Source organism: Dermochelys coriacea, chromosome 11, assembly GCF_009764565.3.
Source record: "Dermochelys coriacea isolate rDerCor1 chromosome 11, rDerCor1.pri.v4, whole genome shotgun sequence".
Classification (NCBI taxonomy): domain Eukaryota; kingdom Metazoa; phylum Chordata; order Testudines; family Dermochelyidae; genus Dermochelys; species Dermochelys coriacea.
In genome coordinates this window covers 79716057-79734791 of record NC_050078.2, presented here as the reverse complement: position 1 = coordinate 79734791, position 18735 = coordinate 79716057, and the positions used below count along the sequence as shown (strand labels likewise).

Here is an 18735-nt window from a genome sequence, read left to right as displayed (position 1 = left end):
CAGATAAGTGAAAACAATGCACGTAACATCCCACAGTTTTCATGAAGTTTAAACACCAAATAAATTTACAACCACTTTGATCTATACTAAAGCACAAGTGAACTGGCCTGGGGCTTTGGCATGAGTTGGCAGCTGGTCTTCCAGCATCACAGTAGCCAAGCCAAGAACAGGGACTGAGACCCCAAGTGGATTGTCACAATTGTGTGTGTTTCTTTAAAAAGAGCTGGGTTGTTTTTTTTAAAATCTCACAAAACCATGTGACTTTTCTGAATTCCTCCTGAGCTCTTTCACTTTCACATTCACCCTCTCACTGCAGTAGAAAGGGGCATATGAAATGCTGATTATAAATCATTCAAAATTAAAGTCTATAAGATCTGAGGAACATCAAGGAGCTAGGGGAAAATTTTAATGCCCTGAAACAAAACTGGAAAAAACAAAATGGTAATGGACAAAAAACAAAAAACAAAACAAAAAAAACCCCATCTGGCTTGACTCTGAGGAAGGAGAAGCTGGGAACTCCCCACAGACTGACTCTGCTGAGCAGTTTCTGCCAATTTAAACAGGTAGGTGAAACACAAACACACCTCCTCTTAGTTGTATTTACATTTGTTTATTGCTGGTATTGCTGTAATACAGGCAGCAGTATGTTCCAGCTCTAAGTACAGGCATAAGGGGCCAGGAATATCTCATAATTAGCTTCAGCTCTGCCACTGTAGTGAATGGTGGTCCTATCTCTTTACAATTCGGGTGTAATCAGGGGACCAAGTGTTGTCACCAGGGGAAAGCAGCATCCTTCCTGTGTGAGAAAGCTATCTGTGATGTAAAGGGTCAGCACAGAGCCCCGAGCAACATCACTTCAGCACCCCATGGGGTGCATGGAGAAGGGAAAGAGGGATCTCTTCACCACAGGGTGCGCCTTGGGCCCAAATTAGGCTGGCGAACTGGCTGTGGGAGTTAGACTGTGCTGGATTCCTAGGACCTAGCCCCATGATGCTCTTTAGCTGCATAGTCTGATGGATGGAGAGTCACATGGTGAAATAAATTTCTTTATAATAATAATTATTAAAAAAATAAAAATCTTGGAGAACTAAGTCTTCTCCCTGCCCCACTCTTGGGCCTGACTCTACCTGCATTGATGTCAATGGGGGTTTCACCACTGTCTTGAGTGAGTGAAGGGTCAAGTTCTTTGTGTCTCAGTTTCTGTGCCTGCCAAAAGCGGGTTATTAACATTCACTCACCTGCTGCAACAGGGAATGGTAACAATTGATTTTTCCGGTCTGGTGAAGATGTAAATTGCTAAGCAAATAGGAAGACGTGGATTTAGAACAGCCTTGCCTATTTGTGAGAAGGTTCTGAAATACGCTAGTGTCCCTAGAGGAGACACTCCCATCAGGGCCAGCTCTAGGTTTTTTGCCACCCCAAGCGAAAAAACGCAACTGCCCAGGCCAAAAAAAAAAGAAAAAGAAAAAAGGGTGGCTGGAATGCTGCCCCTGGAATTGGGCCGCCTCAAGCACGTACTTGCTTTGCTGGTGCCTAGAGCCGGTCCTGACTTGCATTACTCACATTCCAAACACTGGCTCATGAATTGTCAGTCTTGTATGTTTAACAAACTACAAAATAGACAAGCTATGTCAAGAAAAACATGGCCAGTTCTCCAATATCTGGAAGCAAAATATCATGTTACACACATCAATCAAGGTCTGAACAATTTTGAAACCCACTGAAGGATACAGAAAATGTAAATTTCAGAAAAGGCCCTGCAAAATGGGTCATGGCAAGAATATGCAAAGCACTTAAACTTCAGCAAATGGAAGAAACCCAAATGACAGAGGAGAGAGCAAGGAGGGAGCCATCACTCCATGTCAGTTTATTACCGAAAAATAAATTTTGATTGTATTGTTTAATTGTTCAAATTCTTTACAGTGAAAACAAAAGGGTATGTCTATACTGCAATCACAGGGTCTGACTGCAGCTCACATAGACATAGCCAAGCTAATTATAATGAAGCTAGCTTGGGTGTAAAGGGATTTAAAGATAATAAAGGAACTGGCACATGAAATTGCAAGCCCAATAGCAAGGATTTTTAATGAATCTGTAAACTAGGGAGTTGTACCCTATGGCTGGAGAATTGCTAATATAGTTCCTATTTTTAAGAAAGGGGGAAAAAGTGATCCAGAAAATTACAGGCCTGAAAGTTTAACCTCAGTTGTAGGCAAGGTCTTGGAACGAATGTTGAAAGAAAAAGTATTTAAAGACATAGAGGAAAATGGTAATTGGGATAAAATACAACATGGTTTTACAATATGTAGATTGTACCAGACCAACCTGACATCCTTCTTTGAGATAATAACCGATTTTCTAGACAAAGGAAATGCAATAGATCTAATCTACCTGAATTTCAGTAAGGCATTTGATACTGTTCCACATGGGAAATTATTAGTTAAATTGGAGGAGTTGGGGATTAATATGAGAATTGAAAGGTGGATAAGGGAACTGGTAAAAGGGGAGACTACAACAGGTGACACTGACAGGTGAACTGTCAGGCTATAGGGAGGTTACTAGTGGAGTTCCTCAGGGATCAGTATTGGGACCAAACTTATTTTACATTTTCGTTAATGACCTTGGCACAAAAAGTGGCAATGTGCTAATAAAATTTGCCAATGATACAAAGTTGGGAGGCATTGCCAATATGGAAGAGGACCAGAATATAATTAAGATGATCTGGACGACCTTGTAAACTGAAATAATAGAAATGGAATGATATTTAATAGTGCAAAATGAAAGGTCATGCATTTAGGGACTAACAAAAAGAATTTTTTCCTATAAGCTGGGGATATATCAGTTGGAAATGACAGTGGAGGAGAAAGACCTGGGCGTATTGGTTGATCACAGGATGACTATGAACCATCAGTGTGATATGGCTGTGAAAAAGGCTAATGCGGTCTTGGGATGCATCAGGCGAGGTATTTCCAGTAGGGATAAGGAGGTGTTAGTACCGTTATACAAGGTACTGGTGAGACCTCATCTGGAATACTATGTGCAGTTCTGGTCTCCCATGTTTAAGAAAGATGAATTCAAACTGGAGCAGGTACAGAGAAGGGCTACTAGGATGATCCTAGGAATGGAAAACCTGCCTTAAGAGAGGAGACTCAAAGAGCTTGGCTTGTTGAGCCTAACTAACTAAAAGAAGGCTGAAGGAACATATGATTACTCTCTATAACTACACCAGAGGGATAAATACCAGGGAGGGAGAGGAGTCATTTAAGTTAAGCGCCAGTATGGACACAAGAACAAATGGATATAAATTGACCATCAGCAAGTTTAGGTTTAAAATAAGAGGAACATTTCTAACCATCAGAGGAGTGAATTTGGAACAACCTTCCAAGGGGAGTAGTGAGGGCAAAAAACCTAACCGACTCCAAGACTGAGCTTGCTAAGTTTATGGAGAGGATGGTATGATGAGACTGCCCACAATGGCATGTAGCTGACCTGCGACTGGCTGGTGATGGGACACTTGACGGGAAGCACTCAGAGTTACCTTGTGTTGATTTCACTGAATTGTTTTGGTAAAAAGAAAAACAAAATAAAAAACTCAGAAAAAATGAAAACTTTCAGCATTTCTGAAATTCAGTGCTTTGATTTTTTATTTAGAATTTTACTTCAATTTTATTTTATTTTTTAAATTAAAAGGCTTTAAAAAAACAAAGGAAATTAAATGTTTCGTTTCAAGTATACTTAATCCTGTCTCAGCCTGGGATGATGGACTCATGGCTTTCTGGGGGCCCATCTAGTCCTACATTTCTATGATTCTATTATATGATTCTGGATCAAATGAAATGTGAAATGTTATACATATTTACTTCTTGATTTGCTGACATTTGTAAAAAAAAAAAAAGATTTTGGGTCAAGCTGAATATTTTAACTTTAAAAAATAAAATAAATATTACTATTATTATTAATGGAACTATCACCAAACTCAGTTATTTACACAGTTTTAAAGAAGAGGTGAGGCAATACGATTTTCAATGTATGGACAGCTTTTTTGTAAAATCTTACAATGATGATCAAAACACAGTTACTTACCTTTGTACTCTTTAAGAGGCCATGTCCTTTTAGAGTTGGTCAAACTTTTTGCTGAGATTTAACTCAAAAAAATTATTAGCTCTTATAAGCTGGTCAAACAATAGCAAAAGATCATGAAAAAATACAAAATTTTTGCAAAAAGTATTCATCTATTCTTCATACTCCAGTCTCCAGTTTTTCTCTTGTCACAATCTCTGGATTATGGTCATTTTTCTCTCTTGCTGTCCTGATACAGTTATAAGGAAAATGAAGGTTTCCTCCTTCCCTCATGGCCCTGTAATGAGCTCCTCTCTGCCTGGCTACATCATGTTCTTCGTTATTCTGTCCGTTCACAAAGTGGACTCAGGTAAGAAATTCCCACGGCTTCAGTGTGCTTTCTGCTCTCGTGGTAGATAGATAGATGATTAGATTAGATATAATCTCTTTAGCATATGGATATGTGTCAATTCCAACCTTTAGGGACATGTACAATTACATTTATACATAACCAAACACAAACTATAACTGCAAACTGCTCTAGTATCTGGAAAAGAAATCTTCCCACTCCATCTAAACGCAGTCATTCTTGATTCAATTTGTCCTTTTCCAAAATCAAGGGGAATAGTTAGGTCTGGGCTGGCAGCCTGGGCTAAAGATCAACATATCGGGAGTCAGCCAGACCAAGGAGCAAAGAAAGCTGAAGCATCAAGGACCTTTCACTGAAAGTTCCCATTTAAACCAGAGAGCTGTTACCTCAAGCAAGTTACCCAGCTGATATGATCTGCCATGGTATGACGTAGAGAGGCAATACAATCTCTTATGTAGTCAAGCCCTGGACTCCATAGGACTTAGATCAAAACCACCTTGAATTGCACTGGATGCCTGAGCAGATCACAGAGCTGAGAGGTGAAAGTTTCCCTGTGAGATGAACGAGTGCTCTGCCACATTCTGCACCAGTCTTAGACATCTAAGGTGGACAGACCAAACCACTGCCTGGTGCAGCTGGAGTGGTGGGGGGGGTCAGGAAAAAAATAAGTAAACATAAAGGAAATACCTCATTGTTTCAGTTTCCTCCCTCTGTCTTTCTTGTGTCCTAGCACCCTCTAGCAACCTTTGCCTCTTCCTCTAATATTGTGCTGCCAAAAGGGAGCCGCATTCATTTTGTGCATGTCTGGAGGGTAGGTGTCTTTATGCTTTAGGAGGTAGGGGTCCCACTTCATTGGGGCTGTCCCTTTCCCTGGGATGCCGTAGCAAACAGGGTGATTATATGGATATACATATCCCCTAATCTATAGCCCTGAGTTTTACCAATAGGCTTATCTCCGAGGCATTCGCTCTGAATCAAGGCATGTGTCAAGCATCCCCCTCTTCTATTCAATATGGCCTTGAAACCATTAGCTAAAGGCACTGGAGCCTGTCTACATACCTCTGGCATTGAGGTTTCTCAGCAAGCGTGTTAAACAATGTTACACGAATAGTTACTCTTTCCCACCCCACAAATCCTGACAGCTCTGTTCCTGATTTACCAAATTTCTGTACAAGAGATATGAGTTTGTCAAGATTTTAAAGCAGTCTGGAATAATGCAGACATTTTCTCTTTTCCTAAGGGGGATGCCTGAAATTCTACAAAAAGAAAAGGAGTACTTGTGGCACCTTAGAGACTAACAAATTTATTAGAGCATAAGCTTTCGTGAGCTACAGCTCACTTCATCGGATACGGCTGCTACTCTGAAACCTGTGAAATTCTACATTGATTGATGGGATTTTGGGTAGTGGCAAGGAGGGAGGAAAGATAGGTTCGGCTTGTAGGGATACCGAGACTGCCAGCATTATAGTGAAAAGGAGCATGTTACCTCACATAAATGAGCAGCTGAAAGCGCACAGAGGCTGTGGTATCTGTGCCAGATACATCTAGGAAAAGTGGAGAGCTCTGTCATTGGGTTGCAATATTACTGTTCTGTTAAAAGGAGGGGGTTTTGTTTGTTTTGTTTTGTTTGTGGGTGTAATATATATTTAGGGTGCAAAGTCTAACACTCAAAAGTTAGGAAATGCCAGATTTAAGATTGCAGGTGCAACATTAATTCAGCTCCATTGTATATACAAAGTCACATATTAATTTCCCATCAGTCTCCTTCCTTGTGTATTCAGGGCACAGGATGGATGGTGCTCAGGGAATGCAGGAGCTATGCCTCATTGTACTGAATAAGAAATCAATGACCTTGTGGGCTTTTCTAGGGCATTCATCACTGAAGTACCTTGAGTGCCTCACAAACATGAATGTTTGATCTTCTCGTTTCTGGTGTGAGATAGCAGAGTAGAGGACACTGCCCATTATCCGAATTCCCTTTATCTGAAAATCCACAGTGTGTCCCCCCTCTGTAAACACTGGAGGTTCAGATAACAAGGAGAGCAATTTACAGCAGTGAGTCTCATTCGTGCTACATGAGTGCAACAATGTATCCACTCACATTGTGATTCCATGGCTGCAACATTGTGTCCAGATCAAAGTGCTGTTTGGGCAACTCCTTGTATCTGCAGTGGCATCTCTAGTCAGGTCTCCTCTCTCATCAGGAAGCCCAACAGCACAGTTCAAAATAGCACTTCCCTTTATCTGAACACCTGGTTATTCAAAAGTTTCAGGTGTCCCTTGGACCATTTGAATAAACAGAGGTATTCTGTGTTATTATTTATTACTATTTTAGGGGTGGGAAACTGAGGCACGGAGTGATTAAGGACAAAATTTGCAAAGGTCACCATTAAATGTAGGCCCCAATGTGAGACATCTGAGGTGTCATTTATTTCAGAGTAGGTCACATTTGTATATGTTCGGAGCACTCAATGGACAGCTAATTAATCTTTGTAACATTCAAGAGAAGTAATTGGATAAGTATTTTTCAGATGAGGAAACTGAAAAGTAAAGTGCAACACCTCACAGTGACTCAGGATCTGAGACAGGATTGAAACTCAGCATAGATTCATAAAAAGAAAAGGAGTACTTGTGGCACCTTAGAGACTAACAAATTTATTAGAGCATAAGCTTTTGTGAGCTACAGCTCACTTCATCGGATGCATAGATTCATAGATACTAAGGTCAGAAGGGACCATTCTGATCATCTAGTCCGACCTCCTTCACAGCGCAGGCCACAGAATCTCACACACCCCCTCCTTCGAAAAACCTCACCCATGTCTGAGCTATTGAAGTCCTTAAATCGTGGTTTAAAGACTTCAAGGAGCAGAGAAGCCTCCCTCAAGTCACCCATGCCCCATGCTACAGAGGAAGGCGAAAAACCTGCAGGGCCGCTTCCAATCTGCCCTGGAGGAAAATTCCTTCCCGACCCCAAATATGGCAATCAGATAAACCCTGAGCATATGGGCAAGATTCACCAGCCAGATACTACAGAAAATTCTTTCCTGGGTAACTCAGATCCCATCCATCTAATATCCCATCTCAGGGGATTAGGCCTATTTACTCTGAATATTTAAAGATCAATTACTTACCAAAATCACATTATCCCATCATACCATCTCCTCCATAAACTTATCGAGTAGAATCTTAAAACCAGATAGATCTTTTGCCCCCACTGCTTCCCTTGGAAGGTTATTCCAAAACTTCACTCCTCTGATGGTTAGAAACCTTCATCTAATTTCAAGTCTAAACTTCCTGGTGGCCAGTTTATACCCATTTGTTCTTGTGTCCACATTGGCGCTGAGCTGAAATAATTCCTCTCCCTCTCCTGTATTTATCCCTCTGATATATTTATAGAGGGCAATCATATCTCCCCTCAACCTTCTTTAGTTAGGCTAAACAAGCCAAGCTTCTTAAGTCTCCTTTCATAAAACAAGTTTTCCATTCCTCGGATCATCCTAGTAGCCCTTCTCTGTATCTGCTCCAGTTTGAATTCATCCTTTTTAAACATGGGAGACCAGAACTGCACACAATATTCTAGGTGAGGTCTCACCAGTGCCTTGTATAACGGTACTAAAACCTCCTTATCCCTACTGGAAATACCTCGCCTGATGCATCCCAAAACCGCATTAGCTTTTTTCACAGCCATATCACATTGGCAGCTCATAGTCATCCTATGATCAACCAATACTCCAAGGTCCTTCTCCTCTTCCGTTACTTCTAATTGATGCGTCCCCAGCTTATAACTAAAATTCTTGTTATTAATCCCTAAATGCATAACCTTACACTTCTCACTATTAAATTTCATCCTATTACTATTACTCCAGTTTACAAGGTCATCCAGATCCTCCTGTATAATATCCCGATCCTTCTCTGAATTGGCAATACCTCCCAGCTTTGTATCATCTGCAAACTTTATTAGCACACTCCCACTTTTTGTGCCAAGGTCAGTAATAAAAAGATTAAATAAGATTGGTCCCAAAACCGATCCCTGAGGAACTCCACTGGTAACCTCCCTCCAACCTGACAGTTCGCCTTTCAGTAGGACCCGTTGCAGTCTCCCCTTTAACCAATTCCTTATCCACCTTTTGATGTTCATATTGATCCCCATCTTCTCCAATTTAACTAATAATTCCCCATGTGGTACGGTATCAAACATCTGACTGAAATCTAGGTAAATTAGATCCACCACATTTCCTTTATCTAAAAAATCTGTTACTTTCTCAAAGAAGGAGATCAGGTTGGTTTGGCATGATCTACCTTTCGTAAAACCATGTTGTATTTTGTCCCATTTACCATTGACTTCAATGTCCTTAACTAATTTCTCCTTCAAAATTTTTTCCAGGACCTTGCATACTACAGATGTCAAACTAACAGACCTGTAGTTACCCGGATCACTTTTTTTTCCTTTCTTAAACATAGGAACTATATTAGCAATTCTCCAATCATTCGGTACAACCCCTGAGTTTACAGATTCATTAAAAATTCTTGCTAATGGGCTTGCAATTTCAGGTGCCAATTCCTTTAATATCCTTGGATGAAGGTTTTCTGGGCCCCCCGATTTAGTCCCATTAAGCTGTATGAGTTTCGCTTCTACCTCAGATATGGTAATATCTACCTCCATATCCTCATTCCCATTTATCATGCTACCATTAGCCCTAAGATCCTCTTTAGCCTTATTAAAGACTGAGGCAAAGTATTTGTTTAGATATTGGGCCATGCTAGATTATCTTAACCTCCACTCCATCCTCAGTGTTAAGCGGCCCCACTTCTTCTTTCTTAGTTTTCTTCTTATTTATATGGTTATAGAACCTTTTACTATTGGTTTTAATTCCCTTTGCAAGGTCCAACTCTACTTGACTTTTAGCCTGTCTCACTTTATCCCTACATGTTCTGACCTCAATAAGGTAGCTTTCCTTGCTGATCCCTCCCATCTTCCACTCCCTGTATGCTTTCTGCTTCTTCTTAATCACCTCTCTAAGATGCCTGCTCATCCAGCTTGGTCTACAACTCCTTCCTATGAATTTTTCCCCTTTCTTGGGATACAGGCTTCCAATAGCTTCTGCAGCTTTGATTTAAAGTAATCCCAGGCCTCCTCTACCTTTAGATCCATAAATTCTTCAGTCCAATCCACTTCCCTAACTAATTTCCTTAATTTTTGAAGGTCAGCCCTTTTGAAATCAAAAACCCTAGTTGCAGATTTATTTTTGTTAATCCTTCCGTTCAGTTTGAACTGAATTAGCTCATGATCACTTGAACCAAGATTATCCTCTACAACCATTTCTTCTAGGAGGTCCTCGCTACTCACCAAAATTAAATCTAAAATGGCATCCCCTCTAGTCGGTTCAGCAACTACTTGATGAAAGAATCCATCAGTTATTGCATCTAGGAATATCTGAGCCCTATTATTATTACTAGCACTGGTCCTCCAGTCTATATCTGGGAAGTTAAAGTCTCCCATGATCACACAGTTTCCATTAGTATTTACTTTATTAAAAACATTAAAAAGGGCTCTATCCATATCCCAATTAGATCCCGGAGGTCTATAGCACACCCCAAGCACTATCATAGGAGAGGCTCTACTAGTTTTCTTCCCCAATGTAATTTTTGCCCAGACGGACTCGTCTTATCCATTGCATCGCTTCTTATTTTTTTACATTCTACCTCATCATTGATATACAATGCTACTCCACCACCTTTAGCTTTGTTTCTGTCTTTCCTAAACAGCACATACCCTTCAATACCTGTAGTCCAGTCATGACTACTATTCCACCATGTTTCTGTTATCCCTATAATATCTGGTTTCACTTCCTGCACCAGTAGCTCTAATTCCTCCATTTTGTTACCTAGGCTCCTTGCATTGGGGTACAAACATCTTAATTTTTGCTGTTTGGCCTCGCTCACATTTTGTACCCTATTAGGCACAGTCATTCTACAGCCAGTATAACCTATTAGACTAGTATCCACACCGCCCTCGCTCCTTATATACATTCTCCTACCCATGGCTGTATCCATTCTTACTTCGTCTTCTTCCCTCTCAATGCTAAGATCTGGCGTGGAGATGACCTGGACATCTCCCAACCATCTCCCCCTAATTCCTAGTTTAAAGCTCTCTTTATCAGTTGTGCCAGCCTTGATCCTAGAAGTCTATTTCCTTCCCTACTCAGATGAAGTCCTTCCCGAGAGAACTGACCTCTGTCCGTGAATGCCTCCCAGTGGCCATACATCCCAAAGCCCTCCTTATAACACCACTGCCTAAGCCATCTGTTGACAGTCATAATCTTGTCACACCTTTGTTGCCCTTCTCTAGGAACAGGCAGGATCCCACTAAAGATCTCCTGAGCCTCGATTTCCTTAAGCATCCTCCCCAGCCTAGCATAGTCTCCATTAATACTTTCCAGCGAGAATCTAGCCGTATCATTTGTTCCCACATGAAGGATACTTAGGGGATTCTTTCCTGCTCCCTTTAGGATCCTTTTCAACCTCAGGTCTACATCCCGTATCTTAGCACCCGGAAGACAGCACACCCTTCTATTCTCTGGATCAGCTCTAGTTACAGGCCTGTCTATTCTTCTCAATAAAGAGTCCCCGATCACATAGACCTGCCTTTTCCTGGTGACAGTGCTATTCTCCAGTCTCTCCCCTGTTCCCTCTGGCTGCAAGTTCTTTCCATTCCTGTTTTCCCTTATAATCCTCTTCAACCCATCCTGTATCCTCCTGGGGCTCATATTTGGTGTAATCTCCCTTGACTCTTCCCCTTTTCCTACAGGACTATCCTCTCTTCTCTTCTTTCTTGCCCTTCCACCTTCAGCAACTACCTGCTGAGCCTCTTCTTCATTTTCCAACTCTGCAAACCTGTTCCTAAGCTCTATTTCTCCTTCACTAGCCCGTCTTTTCCTCTGCCTGGTTCTTTGAGTCACATGCTTCCACTGACCACTTTCCTCACCCAGTCTCCCCTCAAAATTCCCCAGCCTTGCTTCCATCTGTGAGTCTGAGCTTTTCCCTTCAGATACCTCATGTCTTTGCTCCATCATCTGCTCAACCCCCTTCCTAAACTCAACCAGACTTTCCACCTGCATCTCCCAACTGCATCTTTTAATGCCTAACACTCCTTACTACTGTAATGACTGCATAGATACTTTCCATTGACTTCCCTTGCAGCTGTGAGTGCTCAGCACTTCTGAGGTTTGACATCCAGAAAATGAAGAACAAAGAGTGTTAAAATCAACCAAAATAGAGCAGGTTTCAGAGTAGCAGCCGTGTTAGTCTGTATTCGCAAAAAGAAAAGGAGTACCCGTGGCATCTTAGAGACTAACAAATTTATTAGAGCATAAGCTTTCGTGAGCTACAGCTCACTTCATCGGATGCATTTGGTGGAAAAAGCAGAGGAGAGATTTATATACACACACACAGAGAACATGAAACAATGGGTTTATCATACACACTGTAAGGAGAGTGATAACTTAAGATAAGCCATCACCAGCAGCAAGGGGGGGAAAGGAGGAAAACCTTTCATGGTGACAAGCAAGGTAGGCTAATTCCAGCAGTTAACAAGAATATCAGAGGAACAATGGGGCGGGGTGGGAGGGAGAAATACCATGGGGAAATAGTTTTACTTTGTGTAATGACTCATCCATTCCCAGTCTCTATTCAAGCCTAAGTTAATTGTATCCAGTTTGCAAATTAATTCCAATTCAGCAGTCTCTCGTTGGAGTCTGTTTTTGAAGCTTTTTTGTTGAAGTATAGCCACTCTTAGATCTGTGATCGAGTGACCAGAGAGATTGAAGTGTTCTCCAACTGGTTTTTGAATGTTATAATTCTTGACGTCTGATTTGTGTCATTGTGTCATTCTTTTACGTAGAGACTGTCCAGTTTGGCCAATGTACATGGCAGAGGGGCATTGCTGGCACATGATGGCATAGATCACATTGGTAGATGCGCAGGTGAACGAGCCTCTGATAGTGTGGCTGATGTGATTAGGCCCTATGATGGTATCCCCTGAATAGATATGTGGACAGAGTTGGCAACGGGCTTTGTTGCAAGGATAGGTTCCTGGGTTAGTGGTTCTGTTGTGTGGTGTGTGGTTGCTGGTGAGTATTTGCTTCAGATTGGGGGGCTGTCTGTAAGCAAGGACTGGTCTGTCTCCCAAGATCTGTGAGAGTGATGGGTCGTCCTTCAGGATAGGTTGTAGATCCTTGATGATGCGTTGGAGAGGTTTTAGTTGGGGGCTGAAGGTGATGGCTAGTGGCGTTCTGTTGTTTTCTTTGTTGGGCCTGTCCTGTAGTAGGTGACTTCTGGGTACTCTTCTGGCTCTGTCAATCTGTTCTTCACTTCAGCAGGTGGGTATTGTAGTTGTAGGAATGCATGATAGAGATCTTGTAGGTGTTTGTCTCTGTCTGAGGGGTTGGAGCAAATGCGGTTATATCGTAGCGCTTGGCTGTAGACAATGGATCGAGTGGTATGATCTGTATGAAAGCTAGAGGCATGTAGGTAGGAATAGCGGTCAGTAGGTTTCCGATAAGGGTGGTGTTTATGTGACCATCGCTTATTAGCACCGTAGTGTCCCGGAAGTGGATCTCTTGTGTGGACTGGTTCAGGCTGAGGTTGATGGTGGGATGGAAATTGTTGAAATCCTGGTGGAATTCCTCAAGAGCTTCTTTTCCATGGGTCCAGATGATGAAGATGTCATCAATGTCAGCAATGCCCCTCTGCCACGTACATTGGCCAAACTAGACAGTCTCTACGTAAAAGAATGAATGGACACAAATCAGACGTCAAGAATTATAACGTTCAAAAACCAGTTGGAGAACACTTCAATCTCTCTGGTCACTCGATCACAGACCTAAGAGTGGCTATACTTCAACAAAAAAGCTTCAAAAACAGACTCCAACGAGAGACTGCTGAATTGGAATTAATTTGCAAACTGGATACAATTAACTTAGGCTTGAATAGAGACTGGGAATGGATGAGTCATTACACAAAGTAAAACTATTTCCCCATGGTATTTCTCCCTCCCACCCCCCCCCCCCCACTGTTCCTCAGATATTCTTGTTAACTGCTGGAATTAGCCTACCTTGCTTGTCACCATGAAAGGTTTTCCTCCTTTCCCCCCCCTGCTGCTGGTGATGGCTTATCTTAAGGGATCACTCTCCTTACAGTGTGTATGATAAACCCATTGTTTCATGTTCTCTGTGTGTGTGTATATAAATATCTCCTCTGCTTTTTCCACCAAATGCATCTGATGAAGTGAGCTGTAGCTCACGAAAGCTTATGCTCTAATAAATTTGTTAGTCTCTAAGGTGCCACGGGTACTCCTTTTCTTTTTGCAAAATAGAGCAGTCACTGCCAGCTCCCCCTACAATTGCATACACAAAATTACATGAAAAGAATGTTAAGGTTGTAAAGTCAAGCACACAAAAGTTAGGAAATGCTAGAATTCAGACCCCTTGTGCATGTGCACCTTGATGCAGTCATGTCCAATACCACACAGTGGAGCCTGGGATCACTTTCAGTGTAGATGGAAGGGTCTTAATGTCAGAGCACAGTCTGTGCAGTGAAAAGACAGTGAGGTTGGAGCATGCTCAAAGAAGAGAGAATTTTTGGAGATCGTAACAGTCAACCTTCCCCCCCATACAGACCCAAATGAGAAATAAACAAATCATCTCTATTGCACATGCACAAATGGTGGTTTTCAGAGCATTGTAACTTGGCCAAATATGGGTGGATTTTCATGGGGACAAGAGTCACCTCTCTGATTCCCAGAGCTATCTGCCTGCCAAATTTCATGTCCCTGCTCCAAATATGAGGTCCTGGATTGTCCATGGCTGCAGTAGTTTTAAGAATTTATTTTAATGTTAGCAAAACAATGTATTATTTCCTCACCATAGCTGAGGTGAGTAGTATTAGACCAGCTGTAATGAAATATAACACAGTGCTTGTAATGATTACATTTTCATCAAAAGTTCATTGTTTTAACATTTATTTTCTTTGTCTCTTTGCTACATTTCGCAGCTCAATTTAAAGTGATTGGACCTGACCACCCTGTCATGGCCACTGCAGGTGAGGACATTGTGTTACCCTGTCACCTCAGCCCCAGGGTAAGCGCTGAGAACATGGAGGTGAGGTGGTACCGGTCCCAGTTCTATTCACTTGTGCACCTTTATCGTGATGGGGACAATCGGAATGAAAGGCAGATGCCAGAATATCAGGGAAGGACAGAATTTCTAAGAGATGACATTGCTAATGGAAGCGTTGCCTTGAGAATACGCCACGTCAGACCCTCTGATGAAGGACAGTACAGGTGCTTTTTTCGATCAAGTGTTTTTCATGAAGAATTCCTGTTGGAACTGAAAGTAGCAGGTCAGTAGCTTGGGCTGGTGTTTCCTTTTGACACAACATTTCCCACCCTCATTTGTACGTTATCATGACAATATCGTTTAGACTTCCAGCAGCCCTGAAAAATTGTCTGACATCTTCAGCACGTGTCTCTCTGCATTTCAGGTTGTCCCCACCCCCTCCTCACCCCAGACCTCTTTAGAGTTAACAGGCTACAACTTCCCAGGTGGCCATGGATCACACATGAGAAACCTGCTGTTCGTCTCAATATTTTTATGCACTGGGCAGTGTGTGTGTGTGTGGGGGGGGGGTAGGTGAGGGGGGATGGGGGAATGTGTGTGTGGGTGTGTAGGTGTGTGTGGGGATGTGGGTGTGTGGGGGGCGTGGGTGTGTAGGTGTGTGTGGGGGTGTGGGGTGTGTGAATGGGGGTGTGGGGTGTGTGGGGGTGTAGATGTGGGGGTGTGTGTGCGTGAGGGGTATGGGGGTGGGGTGGGGTGTGGTGTGTGGGGGATGTGCGTGTGGTGTGTGGGGGTGTGGGGTGAGTGTGGGGGGGGTGAGTGGGGGTGTGGGGGATGTGTGTGCTGTGTGGGGGGTGTGGGTAGGGGTGAGGGGCATGTGTGGGTGGTGTGTGGGAATGGAGGTGTGTGGGGTGTGTGGGGGGGTGGGTGTGGGGATGTGGGGGGGGGTGGGTGTGGGGATGTGGAGGAGTGGGGGGCGTGTGTGGGGTGGGTGTGGGTGTGTAGGTGTGGGGGGTGTGGATATGGGTGTGTGTAGGTGTGGGGGAGTATGTGGGGGTGGGGGAGTGGGGGGCGTGTGTGGGGTGTGGGTGTGTGGGGGGGTGGGTAGGGGTGGGGGGAGTGAGTGGCGTGTGTGGGGTGGGTGTGGGTGTGTGGGTGTGGGGATGTGGGTGAGGGTGTGGGGGGGTGAGGGGAGTGGGGGACATGTGGGGGTGGGGGGTGGGAGTGGGTGGTTGTGTGGGGTGTGGAGGGGTGGATGTGGGGGGGGTGGGGATTGGGTGTGTGGGAGGGGTGTGGGGGTGGGGAGGATGTAATGTGAGTAGAGCACAATAGTCAACAGATGCCTAAACTCTTTTTGATCGTTGAAAGAAGAAAAGGAGTACTTGTGGCACCTTAGAGACTAACAAATTTATTAGAGCATAAGCTTTCGTGAGCTACAGCTCACTTCATCGGATGCATGATCGTTGAGTTATTGTCCACAGAAAATCTTCCCAGCACAATGAATTGAACCCCTTCCACTTCCTTCCACCCAGCCTCATTCAACACATTCCATAAAAAAAACCATATTGAGAGATGAGACGAGATGGGCTTTGCAACACACTCTAAAATTCATCCATTTCAGGGTCTACAAGGCCAAGGAAAAGGGGGGAGTGAGAGCTGGCTAAGAAATGAGATTTTGCTCCGAGAAACAATTCTACACAAATTTTAACTGAAATTTTCCCTTCAGAGTTTTGCAGTTTTCATTGATCTCCCCCCCCCACACCCTCCCCAGAAAAAGTTTCAAACCAAATACTTCAACTAGCTCTTAAGTTAGTTCCTTACTTTAGAGTCCTTCTCAGAGAACATCCTTCCTCAACTGCCCAGGCAAAAACATCAGAACTGAAGTGCAAGAGATCTGAAGTGTGATAAGAGGCACCAGCAGAGAGGTGGCCCCTGAATTACACAGAACTCAAACTTCATGGGGCTTACGATCAAACTGAAGGTGATTAGGGAATGAGGGGCATCTCACTGGAAGATATGTTTGAAAAGAAAATTAAGAATGTGGTTAAGTTTTTTGCTGGGCCATGGTTTCCTGGATGATGAGTACTAGGATTTCAGAGGGGAAACCCATTCATTCCTTTTATTAGAGATTTAAGTATTTATATTTTGTACTGAATATTCATATAAGTTAGCATCGAGAACTAAAGCAGTTTATCTCACTTTCCTTCAGGTCTGGGCTCTGCTCCTCTCATCTCTGTTGAGGGTTATCAGGATGGAGGGATTCAAATGGTGTGTCGATCAGCTGGGTGGTACCCAGAGCCCGAGGTGCTGTGGAGAGATCCCAGTGGACAGGCTTTAACATCATTGTCAGAAACAAAACCCCAAGGGGCTAACGGCCTGTTTGAGACACAGAGTTCTATCATTATAACAGAGACGTCTAACCAGAGCCTGTCCTGTCACATCAGAAACGCCCTCCTCAACCAAGAAAAGGAGTCGACAGTTTATATAGCAGGTCAGTTACTATCCAAACAACACACAGTGCTCACCAATAATTAATACGTACATAAAATAAAATTTGGTTAAATAAATTATGACTGATAAATAATATGAAAGTATTTGCACCAAAGACAGCTGCTGTTAAAGGTCTCATGAGTGCTCATCCTTTTCATCTAATGTTAATGACTTTGAAAATGTTAAATTTCAGACACTTTATCTTCTCTTGTCCAGGGTGAATTAGTAATGTGACACTTTCTTGGGGGTTCCCAAGACTGTGAGTCACCATGTTACCGCCTGTCTCAGTGAGAGAGTGCTAAGCTGGGTGTCAGCTCCCTGGCACCTCCAGCCTGTCACCCCCCAAACAATCTGCTCAGGGCTCTGCCAGCCCGGACTTTACCTTGCAGGTTAACACTAGGGGCATCCAAGGCCACGAGCTTCTCTGAAGCATCCCTCTGTAATGTCCAGCCCATCCACGGGATACTCCCAGTAACTACCAGGTTCATTGTTCCCAAGGGAACAGTATACACACAGCTTGATTGGTATACAACTCAGGATCAGGTCCTTTATAACAACAAAAAGAAAAGGCGGACTTGTGGCACCTTAGAGACTAACAAATTTATTTGAGCATAAGCTTTCGTGAGCTACAGCTCACTTCATCTGAGGTATAATTATAGTGAAAACAATCATAAGTTTGCTGAAGATTAAGTTCTAAGAGATACTGAGTAAAGATAATGTAAACAGACATGGTTACACATAAAACAAAAGTATAACATGCTTATTAGAGGCTAAACTTAACTTGAAGAGACTAAAATCCTTGTCTAAAGTAGTTTCTCACCTAAACCAGTCTTTTCCAGCATCACCAACCCACATGGCTAGGACCCACCATTCATGGATGCAAAAAGTGCTGTGATGAATAACAAAATGGCTTACTTGTCTTCCTCTTAGACCCCAGAATCTATCGTTTTTGTCCTCAGAGTCTGTATGACTCCCCTGGGTCCTGTGTGCTGGCTGCAAGTTTTCTTTAAATATTCCTGTTTCCCCATAATCAGCCGAGGCTCCCATTGTACTGACTTGCAATGCTGAATTTACATCTTATCTCCTGTCTGGAAGAAACCTGTCTGTCCGCTCTGCCTGGGACATAGTTTCTAAATCATATTTTCAGTACATACACACACCTTCTAAAGGATCATCTGTACATACATCTCACAATCATTAGGAAGAGCAGTATGACAAAAAAAATTTATTAGGTCCCTGTCAAGGCTAAAATTCCCCACTCTGGCACTTCAAGTGCAGAAGGTAGGGGCCCACAGGAATGACCTCCTATTTTACCAGCTTAGGTTAAAACTCCTCCAAGGCACAGAGTCCTCTGCCTTGGACAAGTATTGCTGCCACCACCAAGTGATTTACACCAAATATTCAGGGAAGGGTCACTTGGAATCCCTATTACCCCAAATATCCCCCCAAGTCCTTTCACCTCCTTTCCTGGGGAGGCTTGAGAATAAAATACCAACCAGTTGCTTTAGCAATGTGAGCACAGACAAACCCTTTGTCTAAGGACTTTGGAATCAAAGGATTCTTTTTTAAAAAAAGGTAAATTTTATTATAAGAACAAAATAGAGAACCACATCTGAAAAAACCAGGCTGTTAGGGATTAAATACCAAAAATAACTTTCTTGGGGTCCAGCTTAAAGGTTACAAGCAAACCAAGCAAACGCACCA

At 42.8% G+C, this 18735-nt stretch overlaps 1 protein-coding gene across 7 annotated transcripts in view; it reads left to right on the top strand.

Moving 5' to 3' along the window:
* Positions 1-274: 274 nt before the first annotated feature.
* LOC119863710 (butyrophilin subfamily 2 member A2-like) overlaps positions 275-18735 on the top strand; it is a 57039-nt gene continuing 38578 nt past the window's right edge. The window contains exons 1-5 of one of the 7 annotated variants that reach the window (XM_043505846.1): positions 275-563; positions 4319-4429; positions 14480-14827; positions 14969-15100; positions 16751-17032. In XM_043505846.1, the coding sequence (XP_043361781.1) occupies positions 4330-4429; positions 14480-14827; positions 14969-15100; positions 16751-17032 (862 nt within the window). In that variant the 5' untranslated portion in view covers positions 275-563; positions 4319-4329. Of the gene's footprint in view, positions 564-2610; positions 2964-4318; positions 4430-14479; positions 14828-14968; positions 15101-16750; positions 17033-18735 lie in introns of those variants that run through there. The other 6 variants (XM_043505848.1, XM_043505845.1, XM_043505844.1 and 3 more) reach the window with 6 other exon arrangements.